Raw genomic sequence first — 18,830 nt, forward strand, 5'->3', positions numbered from 1 at the left:
GTGTGGCTCTTTCGTACCTTCCTCGCTCTCCCAGAGTGGGAAGTGGTGTAACCAGAGGAAGGAGCAATAAGCCACAAGAGAGAGAGAGCAAAGCCATAGGGTTGTAATAAAATCTGACCAGGTAATTTTTTTAACGTTCTTTGGTGCCAAGTTAGCTGAAATCAGTGAGCATCATAAATCTTCTTCATCTAAGAACTGCATTATCCAATATGGCTGATAACAGCACATGTGGCTATTTAAATTTAAATTCATTAAACTAAATAAAAAATTGGTTCCTCAGTCTTACTAGTCATACATAATTTAAGTGCTTGTGGCCACGTGGCCAGTGAGTACAGTAATGGACAGCACAGATATAGAACATTTCCATGACATAAGCAAGTTTCAGTGGACAACACTGATGGAATATTACAATAAACCATCATCTTTCTCTCACATAAAGCCTAATACCCCCAGAAGATAATAACTCCATTAATTTTTCCTTTTTCCATCATCACCTTTCATTTTTAGAAATTCTATTGCCAACTATGTTTGTCTCTGCTAAGAAATCCATCCACACTGTAATCCTTGTCATTTTTTTTCCTCTCAAATCAATTGTCCTAAGCAGTGATAACTATTAGGTGTTCTCTGGATGGGTTATCTAAATGGGAATGTCTTCTGGAGCCTTTTGAGGGAAGGTCTTTCTATTATTTTCTAATAGCAAAAAACATTCCCTTCATAGAGTCTGAAAAAGGATTAGGATAAAAAAAATTAATTTTCCTGCATTTAGCCTGATGATGAGCTACGCTATTCAAAATCTGTAAAACAGTACAAGAAGTTAGCGTAATGGCTATGTTGCTGGACTCCCATGTAGTCAACCGTGGTTCAAGTCCCGGACCTGATGGCTTGAACTCACTCCGGGTGCACGTATGTGCATACCCAGGATCCCGAGAGGAGAATGGAGAAGGGATTGTGGCATAACCATCCCCTCTAGGGGGTGATTTCTTGCTTTCTGTCTCTCTGTTTTTCTCTGTCTTTCTGGCGAGCACATGCGCCCTAGAGCAAAACCTCTCAAAAAAAAAAAAAACCCTGCAAAACAGTCTACAAGTCTGGTCAAGATCAGAAACCAGGACTTGCAGATTTGGTAAGATCTAAGCTATTGATACCAGTAGATGGTGTAATGGTTATGTTGCTAGACTCCCACATAGTCGACCGTGGCTTGAGTCTTGCACCTGGAGGCCTAAAACTAACACTTGGTACATATGTGTGTCTAACCAAAATTCCGAGAATGGATTGTGGGGTGACCACTCCTGGGGGAGTGATTTCTCATTTTTTGTCTCTCTGTCTCTCCAGGGAGCTCACACACCCTAGAGCAAAAATCTCTTAAAAAAAAAAAAAAAAGAAAAGAAAAGATTTATGCTATTGTCATTAAAGTGAGTAACGGGCACTTTAAGGCTAGTGCGTCAAAGAGGAGCCCAACACCTATGATAACTACTACCAACTCACCCCAATCAGTATCCTGCCATTAAGGTTTTCAAAGGGAAGGAACCACTAATCACAATCTTCCTCTCTGCCCTTGTGGGACTAAGAGGAAGGTCAGGGGTTTGGTCCCTACCCTTCCAAAGTAAGAAAAAGTCAACCCACCAGAATGGATACATGGCATGGATAAATGGGAATGTCATTATTTCTTTTCTCTTTTCTATAAATTCTCATTCTATAGATATAAGTGTTATAGATAACATTCATAATCCCTATAAAAAGGCAAATAAAACCCACAATGACATTCTCTACAAAATCCTAAGATATGAAATATATGAAACCAGAGCTGTCTGACACAGAGCAGCATGAACTTGACTTTCCTGCACTGACTTTATGAAGCCCCAATTCCACCCATATTGCACAGAGAAATGCCACAGCTCCTGAAACAGCTCCATAAAGACAGAATGCAGTTTTCAAAACCTTGATACCAACGTCCTGCCGCTCAGGGTTTCAGAAGACCATTCCTGCCTGACCACCTTAAATATTTGTGGTTTCAGTCTGGCAGCTTCTCTGAAACCAAACACACACACTTTCTCAGTGAAAGTCCTCTTGCTGTAACTGCATACCACTTTGGGAACAGGGAATTCAGGAGAGCGTAACTGCATAATTAGGCTCCAACACAATTGAGCTTTTGATTTCATATCTACTTCTGAAAACTCTCTGTTGCTCTGAGTTTGGCCATCGCTTCAAAACCCAGTCAGGTCAGAAGTGTGAAAATCAGCAACAATGAAGTGACATTTGAACTTTCCTGCTACTGGCAGGACACAGGACAAGCAGCTAAGGACAGAGCTCAGAAGACCTTCCTATCCCCATGTCTGAAACAGCCAGGAATATATGTGGGAGCAGCAGGGCGCTAGTGCTGCAGACCATACTTTCCAGCCTGTGACAAACCTTGTAGGCTTGTAAGTGTATCTTTTTAAGGAAGAACAGCAGCCATGGGTCTCTGGAGCTAGCTTCAAAGTAGGCTTGAAGATGCCTGCAGCAGAGAACTACCAGTCTGCAGGTTCTCATGTGTGAAGTGGGACTCGTAAGTGTGAAGACTTTGTCCTCATTGTATGCGGTTCGCTTCTACAAGTGCTCAAAGCCAAGGAAAAAGGAGGGATAGCAATGGGAGAAAAAGGCAAAGAGTAGGAAACAAGCATTGAAAGACACACTTGGGACCGCAGTTGGCATAATGGCTATGTTGCTGGACTCCCACATAGTCGACCATGGTTGGAGTCCCAGACCCGGTGGCTTAAACTCACACGCATGTGCGTGCATGCCCAGGATCCCAAGAGGAGAAGAGGAGAAGGGATTGCGGCGTAGCAATCCCCTCCTGGGGGGTGATTTCTTGCTTTCTGTCTCTGTCTCTCTGGCGAGCACAGATTCTGAGTACAGCTGGAGTGCCCACTTCCTCTCTTAGCAAAATAGCAGAGCTCACAACAGCAAGATAGAGCAGAACAGTTAAATATCAGCAGTTTAAATGGCTTCCAGTTCTATGACCAGAAATCAAGGTTTGGTAAGTAGGCCAAGGTGATAGTGAAATTTCCCCCTTATATCAAATCAGCCCTATTATCCAGCCAGTGACCCCAAGAGGAATACAACAGGGGGGTGGCTTCCCAAGTTGATGCTTTCTGAGAACTTTAGCACACATGAACACAACTACAGATCACAAGGCAGACTTACCGCCTCTCCCCATTGTGCTCAAACTTGATCCTGACGTCAGTCTGCCAAAAGAAACAATACACAGGTTAGAAGTTCTTTGGGATGTGGAACTCCTGTCATCCCCAGGTAAGCCTTGGGCAGTCTTTTAGTACCATTAGGCAAATATCCCTGATTGCTCTTGGTCCAGCTTTTCCATCCAAATAGACATTCCTTTCCAATGAGTTACAACTTCTAGTTCTAACCTCAGGGGCAACAGGCAACAAAGCTCAGGACAAATCCCTTGATGGATGCCACAGCTCAGCTGCTATGCTTTGACATGTTGTTTCTAGCTTTATAGATTCTCTAGTTCTACAGCTGGCTCTAGAGTTTCTCTCACACATCACCTCCTGACTAGAAGACCTTTCCTTCTTGGTTGATGTGAATGAACAGAAAAAGAAATCTTGCTGCTGACCCTTTCTAGCTCTAAGACCACATACTTATCCTCTATGAGTTTTAGTTTTTCCAGCTGCAGGAGTGAGGGGCTAAGCACTTCTGGCAGAGTTCCTCTGAGAACTACATGTAAGTAAAGTAAGTATCTAACACACAGCAGACACACAATAAATGCTTTTGCTGCTGTTTCTGTTACAGCTATCACTGATTCCCCATGAACTTCCCAAGGTGTAGAGATAAAGTAGGATTCTGGACAAATTACTTTACACAGTGTTCCCAGCTTTATCCAAAATGATCACCGTGGGCAACCTATAAACTCCAGGAGGACAGGGATCCTGTCTATCATTTCTGTATCCCCAGTGGCAAGCCAAGGGAATGAATGTCATATAATATTGATGTTTAATAATATTTGTTTAATGGATGCATGAAGAACAGAGTATAAACATCAGAAGAAATAAGAGGAAGCAGAAGTATTAGACAAGGAGAAAGATATTACAAAAGAGCAAACAAATAACTTGAGGAAAAAATTTTTTAATGGTAAGCAAAAAATATTACAAAAGAAAACAACAGATATAGAGGAACAAAAAAAGAATGACCATCAGGAAATCAGCAAATAATAGAGACAAAAGAGAGAAAAGTTCATAATTAATGAAAAAAGAAAAAAAAAACCTACAGAGAAATAAAAATTAGCAGACTGTAGTAGGGGCTGGGCTGGGAGGTGGTGTCGGGGTTAAGGCACTGGAGTCCCAAATGGTTGACCATGGTTCAGGCCCCAGACCTGGCAGCTTACTTTCTCATGTTCCTTTTCTCTCTCTCTCTAGTAACATAAAAAAATTAATAATAATCAGCAGACGGCATAATGGTTACATCACTGGACTCCCATGTAGTCAACTATGTTTTGAGTCCCGAACCCAGCAGCTTAAAATTCACACTGGGTGCATGTGCATGCCCCAAATTCCCAGAAAATGGAGGAAAATGGATTGTGGTGTGGCCATCCCCACCTGGGAGGGGGGGATTTTTCACTTTTCCTTTCACTGTCTCTATCTATCTCTGGTAAGCACACACACACCCTATAGCAAAAACATCTTTTAAAAAAAAGAGAGAGTATCGTATCTGAAGATGAAGGAGAAACACACAGCATACAGAGAAGATGACAGAAAAGGGAAAGTGGTTTGAAAGGTAGGGTGGGTTCATAAAGGACTCCCTTTTCTCAAAGGACTGGAGGTTAGAAATTTCTTCCAGTCTATGAAATGAAGAGAAATTCTAATTTACCCTCTAAAAATTACTAAGGACTTCAAGGAGTTTTTGTTTATTGACATTTATTATATTAGAAGTCAAAAGTAAAGAAATTTGCATTTTATTCATTTAAAGAAGGCAATGAAAAACCATTATAAGTTAACGTAAGTGTGTTTTTAAAAATAATTTATTTTATTTATTATTATTACTTTTTGATTTGACCAGAGAGAGACAGAGAGAGAGGGAAAGTGAAAAAGCAAGCCTCCAGGTCTGGAACTTGAGCCATGGTCGGCCATGTGAGTCCTGTACCTTAACCACCACATTGCAGACAGCAACACTTCCCTAAGCAACAAGGCCTATGAGATAGTAAGTCTCCGAAATATAGCCCTGACATAGCCCTCTTATTCTTTAAAGTAACATATGAGTCACTGTATCCATTAATAATACATGATAAAAGCTAACATTTATGGAACATCTACTGCGTACTAAGCATTATTCTAAGTAGTTACATGTACTAATTAACCTAATCCTTACAACAGGTACTAGTATTATCTCTATTTCACAGAAGAAAGTGAATTACAGTGAGGTTAAGCAAGTTCCCCCAAGGCCATTACATAGAAGAGCCAGGACACTGGAAGTCTGGCTCTTAATTACCAAGCAAACAAGGTTAATTTCCTCACAGACACAGGGCCTCAAACAGCACTGAGAGAAGGAAGTACCAAAGGATCTTCTGTGACCTTCCTTTTTCCAACTCCTGGAGAAAGAGATGGATAGTTCCCCACACTGGGGTAACAATGGAGTCAGAACTAGGGGGCTGAGCAGCCAATCATGCAGCAAGCTGGGGTATCTACAGGGAAGCCTTTGGCTATGATTGTGGATGAATGGGGATGGAGGAGATAGAACAGGAAGGCACGGTCCCCACAGCTGATCTGCATTCTAGGTGAGTGTGTGCGTATATATATATACACACCCACTCACATGTACACAAACAGGAAGGTGAGGTAGTGCTACAGAGGGAGTTTTTGTATAGATTTAAGGTTTATGGGTCAGCCTAATGGTTAAAGGAGCTGTATATGACATGGCCAACTGTGGTTCAAATCCTGGTCTTGGTGGCTTGAAAAACACACTGAGTATGTGTGTGTGCATGCCCCAAATCCTGACAGGATGGAGAAATGGAGAAGGGATTTGGTGGGACCACACCCACTGGGATGTGCTTCTTCCCTCTCTCCGGCAAGTGCACGTCCTCTCTAGCAATTTAAATAAGTTAATAAATTGAATGTTTATGTGAACAACATGTTTTTTCACTGTCTTCTCCTTGCCCTGCAACGCTAAGCAGTTACCATGACAAGAGCCCTCCACAGCATGGTGCCCAAGACCCACTGTGCTGCCTGGTCTGACATACCCAGTTCCTCAGCTCAGTCTCCATTACTGGCTCTTCGGCACCCCAAGTGCTCACCAAAAAGTTCGTGGTCCTCGGGGAACCAGCAGTTAGCATAATGGCTATGTCGCTGGACTCCCACGTAGTCGACCGCGATTCGTTTCCCGGACCCGGTGGCTTAAAACTCACGCCGGGTGCGTGTGTGTGCGTGCCCAGGATCCCGAGAGGAGAATGGAGAAGGGATTGCGGCGTGACCATCCCCCCTGGGGGGTGATTTCTCGCTTTCTGTCTCTATGTCTCTGTCTGTCTGTCTGGCAAGCGCACACGCTATAGCGAAAACCTCTCAAAAAAAAAAAAAAAAAGTTTGTGGTCCTGTCTGTCCCTGCAAGTGGGTTACCACAACCTTTTACCTGGTCCTGTCTACAGCCAGCATGCTTAGTCTAATTCTTACCACAAAGAGTTCCCATGTATCCTCTCCCTTTCACACGATTTCCCCTATGTTAACATATCAGAATAAACATTTTTTTGGTTACAATTATCCAACACTGACATATTGAGTAATGTCCATAATTTATTCATTTCCACAATTTTTTTCCTATTGATTTTTATCCTTTTATTTTCACTTTTTAAAAATGTATGGTTAAGGGAACAGCAGGTGGTGTAATGTTTGTTGCTGAACTCCCATGTAGTCAACTGTGGTTCGAGTCCCAGACTCAACTGCTTGAAACTCACATTGTGTGTGTGTGTGTGTGTGTGTGTGTGTGTGCATGTACGCCCAAAATCCTGAGAGAAGAGAAGAGATTGTGGCATGGCCATCCCCTTTAGGGAATGATTTCTTACTTTCTGTCTCTCAGCAAGCACATGCACCCTATAGCAAAAAAATCTCTCAAAAAACAAAACAAAAAAACTGTGGTTAAAAAAAAAAACACACACTTAATAACAACTCTCAAACTGGGACATTATATTTAGATGCATCTATGAAGGAAGCTTCTTAGTCCCTTTATGAGACTTAGAGGAACAAATTTATTTCTTGATGGACCATAATCTGAATACTACTCTACATGAACTTAATCAGGGGAAACTCAGACTTAGTTAGGAACTGGGTAGATTTGGGCATACCTGTGGCACTTGGAAAGGCTGCCGTGGCATCACAGGAGGCATCTTTGTGTATACTGTGTCTAATCCCAGGCTTGTTAGTCTTGAGCAGGAGTGATTTGAGTGATTTGTGGTTTTGAGCACAAAGGCCTCTGGTATGAGACTTTGCTTCCATGCTCCCCAAACTCACCTGTCCCCTACTTTTGAATTCCTAAGGCTACCTCCCTACTTCTCCACAACCCCTTCCCAATGCCTTCTATTGATAAATTCTTCTAACAGTTCCAGTAATCTTAGCCACCTTTGTCACCATGTCTCTTCCCTGTTCAAAAAGTAATCAGTGATACCCATGACCTGTGGCACAGAGTGCAAGTTCTTCCCTCCCATAGGAAGCCCTCTGGGATGTGAGCCCATTTGATTTACCTAACTACCTCACACTCTGCTCCCCACAGGCACCCTCCTCCTCAGCCAGGTTAAAGTGCACCCTACTTCCTGAAATACGCCATATTCCTTCCTTCCTCTAGGTCTTTATATCACTCTGTTTCCTGACCTGGAGTGCCACCTTTTCTCCTTTCTACCCAACTAACCTTTTATACATCCTTCATAGGCTGTTCAAGTGCCACCCCCAACTGGAATGATTCTCATTGTTTAGGCCCAAGCTCATCTTTCACTATCCTAGCTTCCCGCAGCACTCAGGCTTGGCACCAAACCTTTAGGCACAAACACATCCTACTTTAGTTTATTTTTTCATATATTTCTTATTGCCCAGTAAGACTGTATAACTCCTGGGATATAGGGAACATGACTTACACTTCTGTGTCTAAGAAGCTTAACTACAGGTGCATGTTGAACTGAATGGAGAGTTGCCACAACTGCTGAGAAAAAAAATCTGGTATAATAATTCAAGTCTAGATAGTTCAAGTCCCCTACCCACCATAGTCAATCCAGTGAGAGTAACAGTGAGAGTCAAGCTCAGCAGAGGGGCAATGGAGGCCTTCAGGCTGAACTACAGACTCAGGACTTAGGGCAACAGGAGTAATGAATGACACCAAAGTTAAGTGGGAATAACCTTCTCAAAGTCTGGACTCAAGAGTTGAATGTGTAACCCAAGAAGGCTCTTAGGAAATCAGAAAAATCAAACAATATTTATAAAACAATGATTTGTGGGGCTGGCAGGTGGCATGGTCATTAGGGTCGCTAGATTCCCACATGGCCAATGCAGTTCGAGTCCTGGACCTGGTGGCTTGCTTTCTTTCTTCCTCTCTCTCTTTTTCTCATCAAATTTTAAATAAATAAGTAAATAAATAAATAAATATAAATAAAATCATTCTTAAAAAAAATACACAATGATTTGTGAATTAATTTGACCTGGCAGAAGCCTCTTAGTGATCCTCTCGTTTACCCTCACTCTGATTATGTACTATGTATTTAAAGGCCCCCATATCTTTAGAACTAGAATCCTTATTTTGCTAAAGACAGTAAATAAATGGAACAAAAAGAATGGCAACAAAAATGTGAATTTTATTTGTACATGTGACTCTGTAAAGTTGTAAAAGATCAATAGAAGAGCGGATTATAAAGCAACCTTCTTACAAAATATAATGTCAGGCTTGTTCATTGCTTTATGTCTTATTTATAAACTGGTCAATCTATCTTTATCAACAACCCTTGAAAGAGAAAGGAAGTGCTGAAGAGCCAGGTCTATCACAGTAAAAGCAAAAGGCAGCCGGCTCAATCACTGACCCTAAAGGGGGATCAGCTCCCGGAATTCTCTTCCTCCAGAAATGACAGTCAAGGCCTGGTCTGCTTGTGCTTCCCATGAAGAATGCAGCTTTTCCATTCTGAAGCGCTCTACATTTTGAGAATTTGATTCAAATCCTGGGCTCTTTTAAGCATCTACTTACCATTTTTGGTAAGATTCAAGGGAAATAGAAATCTTTGAAAATAAGGATTCTATTTTTCCCTCCACTGGGATTTTGCAAAATCAGGCTAGTTTCTGACATTTGCAAAGGATGACACAGACAGTAATAATAATCCAACAAAGGTGGAAAAACTTTACCATTTTAGTCCCAGAACCATGCATAGTTCTGATTAGAAGCTTTCCACAAAGCCCATCCAGGACATAACAGAAACTATGTAATCACTACAACTTTACATTTGTACAGTTATCTCACAATGTACAAAATACATTCTGTCTATGATTTTACAACAGTCATAAAGGGTAGACACAGTAGATACTGTATCTTTTATGTTTGTTTGTTTAAGAGAGATTTTTCTTATAGGGTGCTTATGCTCCCCAGAGAGAAAGCGAGAAATCACTTCCCAAGGGGAATAGCCATTCCACAATCCCTTCTATTCTCCTCTTGGGATTTTGGGTACACACACACACACACATGCTCTCAGCGTGAGCTTCAAACTACCGGGTCCAGGACTTGAACCATGGTCAACTACATGGGAGTCCAGTGATGTAACTATTACACCACCTGCTGGTCCCAGTTATATGACTTATTATACAAAGTAAAATTACTGACTATGAGTCAAAAGATTTAGGCTTGCTTCCTGGCTCTGTAAAAATGCTTTGTAAACCAAAGTATTTTACATATACTTAAAGTTGTTTCCCTTCTTATTAACATATAATAATTATACATATTTGGGAGTACAATGTGCTTTTTTTCAACACAGTAACACATATATAATGATCGAATCAGAGTAATTAGTGTATCCATTGTGTCAACCATTTGCCATTACTTCGTGTGGAGAATGTTCAAAATCCTCTTTTTTAATTACTGAGACACACAGTATATTATTGTTATCTATCTCTGTATTATATTTTCTTTTTCTTTCTGAGAGATTTTCTATAGGGCATGTGCACTCACTGGAGAGACAGAAAGTGAGAAATCACCCCCTGGGGGATGGCCACACTGCAATACCTTCTCCTCCATTCTCCTCTTAGGATTTTAGGCACACACGCAAACGCGCCCAGATATTTTCTAACACTATGGAATCCTGTTATCTATCTGTAATTTTGTTTCTATTAATCAACATCCCTATATCCTCCATTTATAGTTGTTGATGTTAACTGTTATTATTAAAAGCACTCTATTAAAAAAAGAAAGAAAAAGTACTATGTTAATTGCAAAATCCTGGGACCAGCAGTTAGCATAATGGCTATGTCGCTGGGCTCCCATATAGTCAAACGCAGTTCTAGTACCGGACCTGGTGGCTTAAAACTCATGCTGGGCGTGTGTGTGCGTGCCCAAGATCCTGAGAGGAGAATGGAGAAGGGATTGCGACGTGGCCATCCCCCTGGAGGTTGATTTCTCACTTTCTGTCTCTCTGTCTGTCTGGCAAGTGCATGCACCCTATAGCAAAAACCTCTCAAAACGAAACTGTAAAATCCTATGTCAATATTTTTTTAAAGAATTATTTTATTCATTCATTTATTTTAATTTAACCAAAGAGAGGGGAAACTGAGAAAGGAAGCCACCAGGTCCAGGACCCGAACCATGGTTGGCCACGTGGGAGTGTCTAGTGCCTTAACCACCACGTCACCTGCTGGCCCCATATGTTAATATTAACAAATGATTAATAATTCTATCTCCTAGGCCAGTGCACTTTTCACTACACTGAAGTTGTCAGTACCACAGAGAATTAGCACCCACTGATAAAGCACTTTGAGTTGACAAAGGCAGGCTGCTGCATGGGCTAGCCCATGGCCCAGTGGTTAAAGCAGCCAGATCCCACATGGCCAACCATGCGTTTTAAGTCCTGGGCCTGGTAGCCTGAAAAACATGTCAAGCATGCATGTCCAAATCCTGAAAAGGAGGGACAAATGGAACATGACCATGCCCTATGGCAAGTGCTTTCTTGCTTCCCTCCTCCCTCTCTAGTGACCGCACATGTCCTTCAGCAAATTAAAAAAAAAAGGGGGGGGGATGTCGCACATCATGGCCTGCAAAACCATCTGCAGGCACCAGTCACATCTAGGATATGCTTTACTTCTAAGAAAGTTCAATCAGCTCTAACCATGCTGTAGGCTTTCCAGGGTCTAAAGTACAGAAGGGAGAATATAAGAGAATACAGATCCTACTTACTAGCAAAGAGCTCATGAGCTAAACAACTCATTGCCCATGTACTTGCACAGCTGCTCAAAATGCTTATTTGTTCTCAACTACATTCTCTTTTTCAATTAGTTGCCAAGTCTATTTACTTAGAATGGAAGATGTATAAATTCCTGCCAAGCAGAGATATTAAATTAGGTTTCCCAGTTCTTCCAGCCCTCAGTCCTGAAACAATTCTATGAACCCACAGCTCCTCTGGCCTTCCTTGCAGTGCCAAACTTGAGCCCCATGAGGCTGTGCCAATCTCAACTGTCTTGTAGCCAGCACTGCCATTCTTACACTGAAGGGTTGTTTGCCTCTGACAGCACTATTCTACCTTTGAATAAATAGCCTTTCCTGCTAGCCAAAATACTTCCTTTCAACTGGAACTCTGTAATTTGAATCTTTAGCTCAATTTGGCATTTCTTAGCTCAAACTGGCATCTCTCAGCCATTTAAATTAAGTTTTGATCACTTATTCCTCTCTCTTCCTAAGCATGGATCTTTTGGCAAAAGAACTGGTAATGAGAAAAAAAAAAGAAAAAGAAAAAGAAAAAGAAAAAAAAAAAAACCTGTTTCATCCTATCCCAGGCCTCAACTAACAAAAACAAGAGTAATAATAAATGTGAGTTCACTTGGTAAATTGTAAAGTCCTATATTAATGGCTTATTAACATTGCCAGGATCTTTTCATTACACTAAGCTGTAAACAGCTCTCCCTCACATATTCCCTGCACCCTTATCTCACCTTGTCTTTCCGGGAAGTACTTTTTTTTTTAGAATTATTTTTTATTTAACTTTATTTATTTATTTATTCATTCATTTTTATTTGATCAGAGAGGGACAGAGTGAGAGAGAGGGAAAACGAAAAAGCAAGCCACCAGGACTGGGACTTGAACTGCGTTTGGCCGTGTGGAAGTCCAGCACCTTTAACCACCATGCCACCCACCAGCCCCGGAAATGTATTTTTTAAGACTTTCTCCATGATTTTGCTGAAGAATACGTTTCTTGGTCAGAAATTGAACAGCTGCCATACTTTCTTTTTTTTTTTTTTTTTTTTTTTGGAGAGATTTTCACTGTAGGGCGCGTGCGCTCACCAGACAGACAGAGAGAGACATAGAGACAGAAAGCGAGAAATCACCCCCCAGGGGGGATGGTCACGCCGCAATCCCTTCTCCTCCATTCTTCTCTCGGGATCTTGGGCACGCATGCACACGTGCCCGGCGTGAGTTTTAAGCCACCGGGTCCGGGACACGAACCACGGTCGACTACGTGGGAGTCCAGCGACATAGCCATTACGCTAACTGCTGGTTCCCCAGCTGCCATACTTTCTAAGACTCATCATTTTACATCCTTTACTTCATTAAGGAGAAAAGCTATTATATCTTAATAATTTAATGGTCCTTTTACCCATATTAGCAGAAAATTTTAAGCTTCAACTTATAAAAACAGTCAGGCTAGTTTCACATTATCGAGAATAGAATCTTAGATAGGATTCTCACTGATGAGCTTATCACAATGTCTAGAAACTCACTACCTGTGGGAAAGGAATGGATGTACTAATGAATCTTTATGTATCTCCAAGCATAGACATAATTTGCATGTGCTCTCTGAATTAATTAAAATTCAATAAAATTTGAAAGTCAGTTCTTCAGCTGCTCAATAGCCATGAAGAGCTGGTGGCTACTACACTGGACAACACATATCTAGAATATTTCTGTCAATATAAAAAGTTTATTGCACAGTACGGGTAGAGAAGTTGCTTATGAAGAATACTGTTGTAAGAAACAGAGATGAGAGACACAGAACAGAGGTCATAAGTAACCAATGTTCTCGACAAATCCACTAAGACAACCTGTCTAGAAAATGCATCCCACTCCTCCAGCATGAGTATCAGATCCAAAAGCACAATACAGCTTTAATGGTGTAATTTGGGTCCTTACCAAAAATTTCTTTTTCTCACTGGCCCCTGCACATGAGCTTGTTGTTACTGTGGGGCTGTTCAGAAGGGCTGAGCTGCTGCTGTTGTATTTTTTCTTTGAAAACAAAAAAACTGAAGTTAATAATTTATATCCTCCTTGGAACAAAAAAAGTTTGATGATATTCAAGTAAACTGTGAGTCCAAAGAGCCAGTATGTCTTGTTAAGATTACTTCCTAACAAGCCATCAACCCTTTCCACAGTCTTCTACCTTCATAATCATTGACTTCACTCCAATAACACAATAGCGGGCACAATAAAAGACCAGGACTTTTAATAACTTTTAGGCTCTAAGCAGAAGCATTTCTAAAATAAAACCCTCCTAAAGGGGAACTATCAGGGACCACTCTATCTTTCCTTTTCCCACCCTGGTTCCTATGGGCCTTCCAACTCAAGAAAGCTTCCCTTTTAACCCACTAACTGCTATCTGCATTAATAGTCCAGTTTAGACCAGCTAACTGAAGCAGCGTTAGCAAGCACACTCCACATAGGAAGACAGGAAGGAAAGTGAGGTCATTAAGCTCAAGCAGGGAGGAGGGGACTCACTTCTGGTAATATGCTCCATCCAAAAGTGGCTTTAAATACTTGGCTTTGAATACTAATAAGTTAGCACGTGAGAGAACCCACACCATTACACAGAATAATGTATAAAAATAATACAAGACTGGACTCTAGTCTGTTATTCTCCCAGTTCTGTAAGGTAATCGCAACAATAAAAGCAACTTTCTAAAGTAATCTTTCTTACAGGAAACAAAAGGACTCCTTTCCCCCTAGGGTCCCTAGGGTTCCTAGTATTCCTAAAGGCAGGAAATACTCTAGGAGGCTATATCCAGCAGACCTCAGACAGAAAAAGTTCTAGGACCTTATACTTTCTCTAGGAACTAAGTGTACTTCTGAAGAAGTAGTAGGCAAGATACAAATAAGGAGAAAAGAGGTGAGCTGATAACAAAGAGAGCTGCAAAGGAGACTGCTGACAGATTTTCAACAATTATGCCCAACATAGCTATCTGAAGTCTCAATACCCACTAGGTAAGAAAGCTTCCCATCATTCACTCCTCTTCAAAGTACCCAGGAAACAGAAGTAAATGATGTAAGAGGGAAGAAGATACTCGATGACACCCAAGTTTAAATGTTAACAGAAATAGGGAATATTTTCCTCAAAAAGTACACAACTCTCAATAAATAGGTACTCTCAACTATCTGAGTTAGTAAAGGAAGATAACTGTAAACAACAATAATCACTCATTGTTGCCTTTAGAATATATAATATATAGACATTTTTAAATAAATAAATTTCCCTTAATTAAATTTTACATAAGCTAATAACAAAATTATTGGGTCATCAAAAAAGTTATGACATGTTTTGGTACCGAAAAATACATCATGACTTTTCTGATGACCCAAGAGTTCATTTTACCTGAGTATATACTATAAAGTAGCTATAATGGCAGGAAATACTCTAGGAGGCCATATCCAGCAGACCTCTGAACTAGACATCAATGAATCTGAATAAAATACTTGCCAAACAATCAAAAAAGAAAAATAAAAAACTTACATGAATACTATCCCCATACCAAGTGAAAGAATTTATTCTTATTCTCAATGATAACTACTATGCGTGAGGCTTTGAGATCCAGAGCAAAGACCAATACCTGGTTTATATGTATCATTTACCATTTAACAGACTGAAAGAAGAACCCAATAGCATTCAAGGCTGGTATTTAGCATAACTGTGGCTTCTCATGTATCTCCTATTTGAAACCCCCTCCCCAAACCTATGTAGTTAAGTTCTGCCAGGCACACACACCTGCCTATTTGGGTGACTCATGTCCTTGTTCTTCATGGTCTCATATCCAGGTGCCCGGGGACGTCGGCTCATCTGGAGGGCCACCAGATCCTTCATGATCGAGTTCAATGCCTCCTGTTCATCTGCAGTGAGAGAAAGATAGCACATGTCTTAAGATCCTTAAAGACAGACCAGCAAAGCACTTTCACAAATTACATGACAAATACTTGGGAAGTTCTGCCCAGGTAAAATGACAGACCCTGTAACTCTAATCACACACAGTTGATGCCTCCCAAAAGTAAGTAACAGAGGTCAGACTACGGCAATTTGAATTTAAAGGGTTCTTTCTTTTTTGTTTTTCCCTTTTGGTCATAGGGCAAGTGTACTCACAGAAAAGAGAGAGAGGGACCAGAAGTTAGCGTAATGGCTCCCATGTAGCCAACCGTGTTCCGCATCCCGGACTTGGTGGCTTAAAACTCACGCTGGGCGCATGTGTGTACGTGCCCAAGATCCCAAGAGGAGAATGGAGGAGAAGGGATTGCGGCGTGGCCATCCCCCGTGGGGGGTGATTTCTCACTTCCTGTCTCTGTCTCTCTCTCTCTTTCTGGCGAGCGCACGCGCCCTATAGCAAAAACCTCTCCAAAAAAAAAAAGAAGAGAGAGATACAGAGAAAGGGAAAGTGAGAAATCCCCCTCCTGTGGGATGGCCATACCACGACCTCTCCTCCTCTAGGGATTTTGGGTATGCATGCCTATCTGGTATGATTTTCAAATCTCTGGGTCCAGGACTCAAAACTACACTCAGCCATGTGGGAATCCACAGCCTTAACCACCACACCATCTACTGGCCCCTTTAACAGATTCTAAACAGCCCTCCAATGAGACTTTTTTTTTTAAGAATTATTTTATTTAACTTTATTTATTTATTTTAATTTCCAATAAGATTTCTGGTAGCAATCTCTACTAATTCATTGCTGGGAAGGGAGGTGTTCAAACAAAGTTATTTGCCTAGTGCCAGAGAAAGTCAACCAGGATAAACAGATGAAAAATTGGAGTGATGAAAAACACAACAGTGTAGTAGTGCACTGAATGAAAAGTTACAGAGTGAAGATTATGGGACAGAGCTGGTTTCAGACTTTTTTTAAAGCAACATATGCAGGAGTGCTCATTTCAGCCATACTAAACAAGGACTTCAGAAAGCTGCTTTGAACAGAAGCAGTTTAACAAGCCTAGCCATTGAATGTCATTCCCCCCACAACTCTTTACAAGTATAAGCCTTCTGTTTCCCACAGGGAAGTAAAAGGCAGTTCTATTGTTTTTCTTCCCTAACTAAGCAATGTGTTATCTTTACCTTACTGGCATTACTTTTAATCCCCTCTTCTTGAAATAGCATGGAACAGTAGAGTTCTCATGCACTAAAGAGAACTGGTCAAATCCCAGAACCCAATCTGGCCCAATTTCGTTTTACAAAATTCTCCTAGGTCCTTCAAGAGATCTTTCTGGTGAAACAGCATTAAGGCTGAAAATAAATCTGTAAATCTAGAAGGGAACAGAAGGGATGAGTTGTTCTACTTGCTTTGGGGATGTGTGAATCTTAGGAACTTAGGGCACACCTTAAAAGAAGTACAGGGGACAGCAGGTGGTTAAGGTGCTAGACAACCACATGGCTGACTGCAGTTGGAGTCCTGGACCTGGCAGCTTGAGACTCAAGCAGGGCATGTGTGCATACATACCCAAAATCTCAAGAGGAGAAGGGACTGCAGTGTGGCAATCACCTTGTCTCTTTCTCTCTCTCTCTCTCTCTCTCTCAAGCCCATGCACCCTACAGCACATTTTTTCTCTTAAAAAAAAGGAAGCAAGTTACAAAAGACTTCACTCAAAGAGAGTGCCTACCTTCCATCCTTTATCATTGTCCCTTGGAAATATTATAACACTCCATGGAAAGAAAACAGCACAAAGCATAGGAAGTAAAGTAGCTCTAATCTCTTTTCTCACACTATTTAACTCTTCCCTCTTCTTAGACCAAATCTGCTCAGGTACCTCACCTGCTCTCGGAGGAGGTCCAAGAAAGGAAGGACAAAGGTGCCAACTGTTAACAATAAATTGGGATTACAACCAGCAGTTGGCATAATGGCTATGTTGCTGGACTCCCATGCAACCGACCACAGTTCGTGTCCTGGACCCTGTGGCTTAAACTGATGCCGGGCATGTGTGCGTGCATGCCCAAGATCCTGAGAGGAGAATGGAGGAGAAGGGATTACAGCGTGCCCCCTCCCCCGGGGGGTGATATCTCACTTTCTGTCTGTCTTTCTAGCGAAGATGTGCGCCCTGTAGCAAAAACCTCTCCAAAAACAAAAACAAACAAACAAAAAGCAATAAATTGGGATTGATATGAGAATACCTATGACTGGGTAGGTATTTTCTGAGGACATTTAACAATATTCCTAAGAGCAGAATACATGAAGTTTCCAGTATTAACATTAACCCCCTCCAGGAATTAAGAATCTCTGTTCTCAATTCAGATATTGAATCAAGATAGATGTGAATACATACACACACATGGGATAGCCAGTGGCATAATGGTTAGGGTAGCTGGATCCCACGTGGCTAGCTGTGCACTTTGAGTCCCAGATTTGGAGGATTGGAAAACACACCAGGTGTGTGTGCACATACGCCCAAAATCTCAAGACAAGGGATTGCAGTGTGGCCATCCTCTCTGTCTCTATTTCTCTCTGGTGAATACACACACCTATAGCAAGAACTAACTAAATAGATAAATTAGTACACACACACACACACACACACTTTTCAAGTTAAATTCACAAGTGTGCCTGGAGAAATAATTTCTAATTCTGTAAAAGATGATGCTATTCTAAGACCTGGTTTATCAGGTTGAGAAAATTCTGTTTCCAGGAAGCTAACCAATTCCTGGCATTACTTAATGGATAAATCTGTTTGATAGTTCCAGCACTGAGAACACACTAGAGGAATGATTTGGCACTTCTGCCTGAAATCTGGAACAACTGACCCAACTGAAGAGGTTATAGAATCTGATTTTGTGTCAAAGTGAATACATTATTAGAGGCAGACAGGTTTTTCAACAGATACTTCAAACTGAGGACGGGAATAAAAGACTCCTATAAATCAGGTGGCGTTTCCTAGGCATTTCTTCCTGGACTGAGGTTTTAACTGAACTATCAGTATTCCTTCAGCATGACATTCCTTTAATAAAACAAAAACAAACAAACAAAAGCTTTGAAAATACCACCTTTCTTAGAGCACAGCAGTCAAGAACATGAACTTTTGGGGCCGGCAGGTGGTGTGGTGGTTAAAAGTGCCGGCTTTCTGCATGGCTGACGGCGGTTTGAGTCCTGGACCTGGCAGCTTGCTTTCTCACTTTCCCTTTCCCTTTCTCTCTCTCTCTCTCTCTCTGGTCAAATTTAAAAAAATAATAACAACAAATGGAATTAGATAAATATTAAAAAAGATTTCTTGGAAGTTCAAAAAAAAAAGGGGGGGGGAACCAGCAGTTAGCATAATGGCTATGATGCTGGATTCCCATGTAGTCGACCGCGGTTCACATTCCGGACCCGGTGGCTTAGAACTCACACCAGGCGTGTGTGCGTGCGTGCCCAAGATCCCGAGAGGAGAATGGAGGAGAAGGGATTACGGCA

At 41.3% G+C, this 18,830-nt stretch overlaps 1 protein-coding gene across 3 annotated transcripts in view; it reads right to left on the reverse strand.

Annotated features, from left to right (window-relative positions):
- The window catches only part of MAP3K3 (mitogen-activated protein kinase kinase kinase 3), a 79,772-nt gene that overhangs the window by 55,243 nt on the left and 5,699 nt on the right, over positions 1-18,830 (reverse strand). For 2 of the 3 annotated variants that reach the window (XM_006146807.3, XM_027771177.1), the window contains 3 exons: positions 15,179-15,300; positions 13,336-13,428; positions 3,181-3,221 (listed from right to left, as the gene is read on the reverse strand). In XM_006146807.3, coding sequence (XP_006146869.1) covers positions 3,181-3,221; positions 13,336-13,428; positions 15,179-15,274 — 230 coding nt within the window. In that variant the 5' untranslated portion in view covers positions 15,275-15,300. Of the gene's footprint in view, positions 1-3,180; positions 3,222-13,335; positions 13,429-15,178; positions 15,301-18,830 lie in introns of those variants that run through there. The other variant, XM_027771178.1, reaches the window with a different exon arrangement.

This window comes from Tupaia chinensis, unplaced genomic scaffold (assembly GCF_000334495.1).
Source record: "Tupaia chinensis unplaced genomic scaffold, TupChi_1.0 Scaffold000187_1, whole genome shotgun sequence".
Lineage (NCBI taxonomy): Eukaryota > Metazoa > Chordata > Mammalia > Scandentia > Tupaiidae > Tupaia > Tupaia belangeri.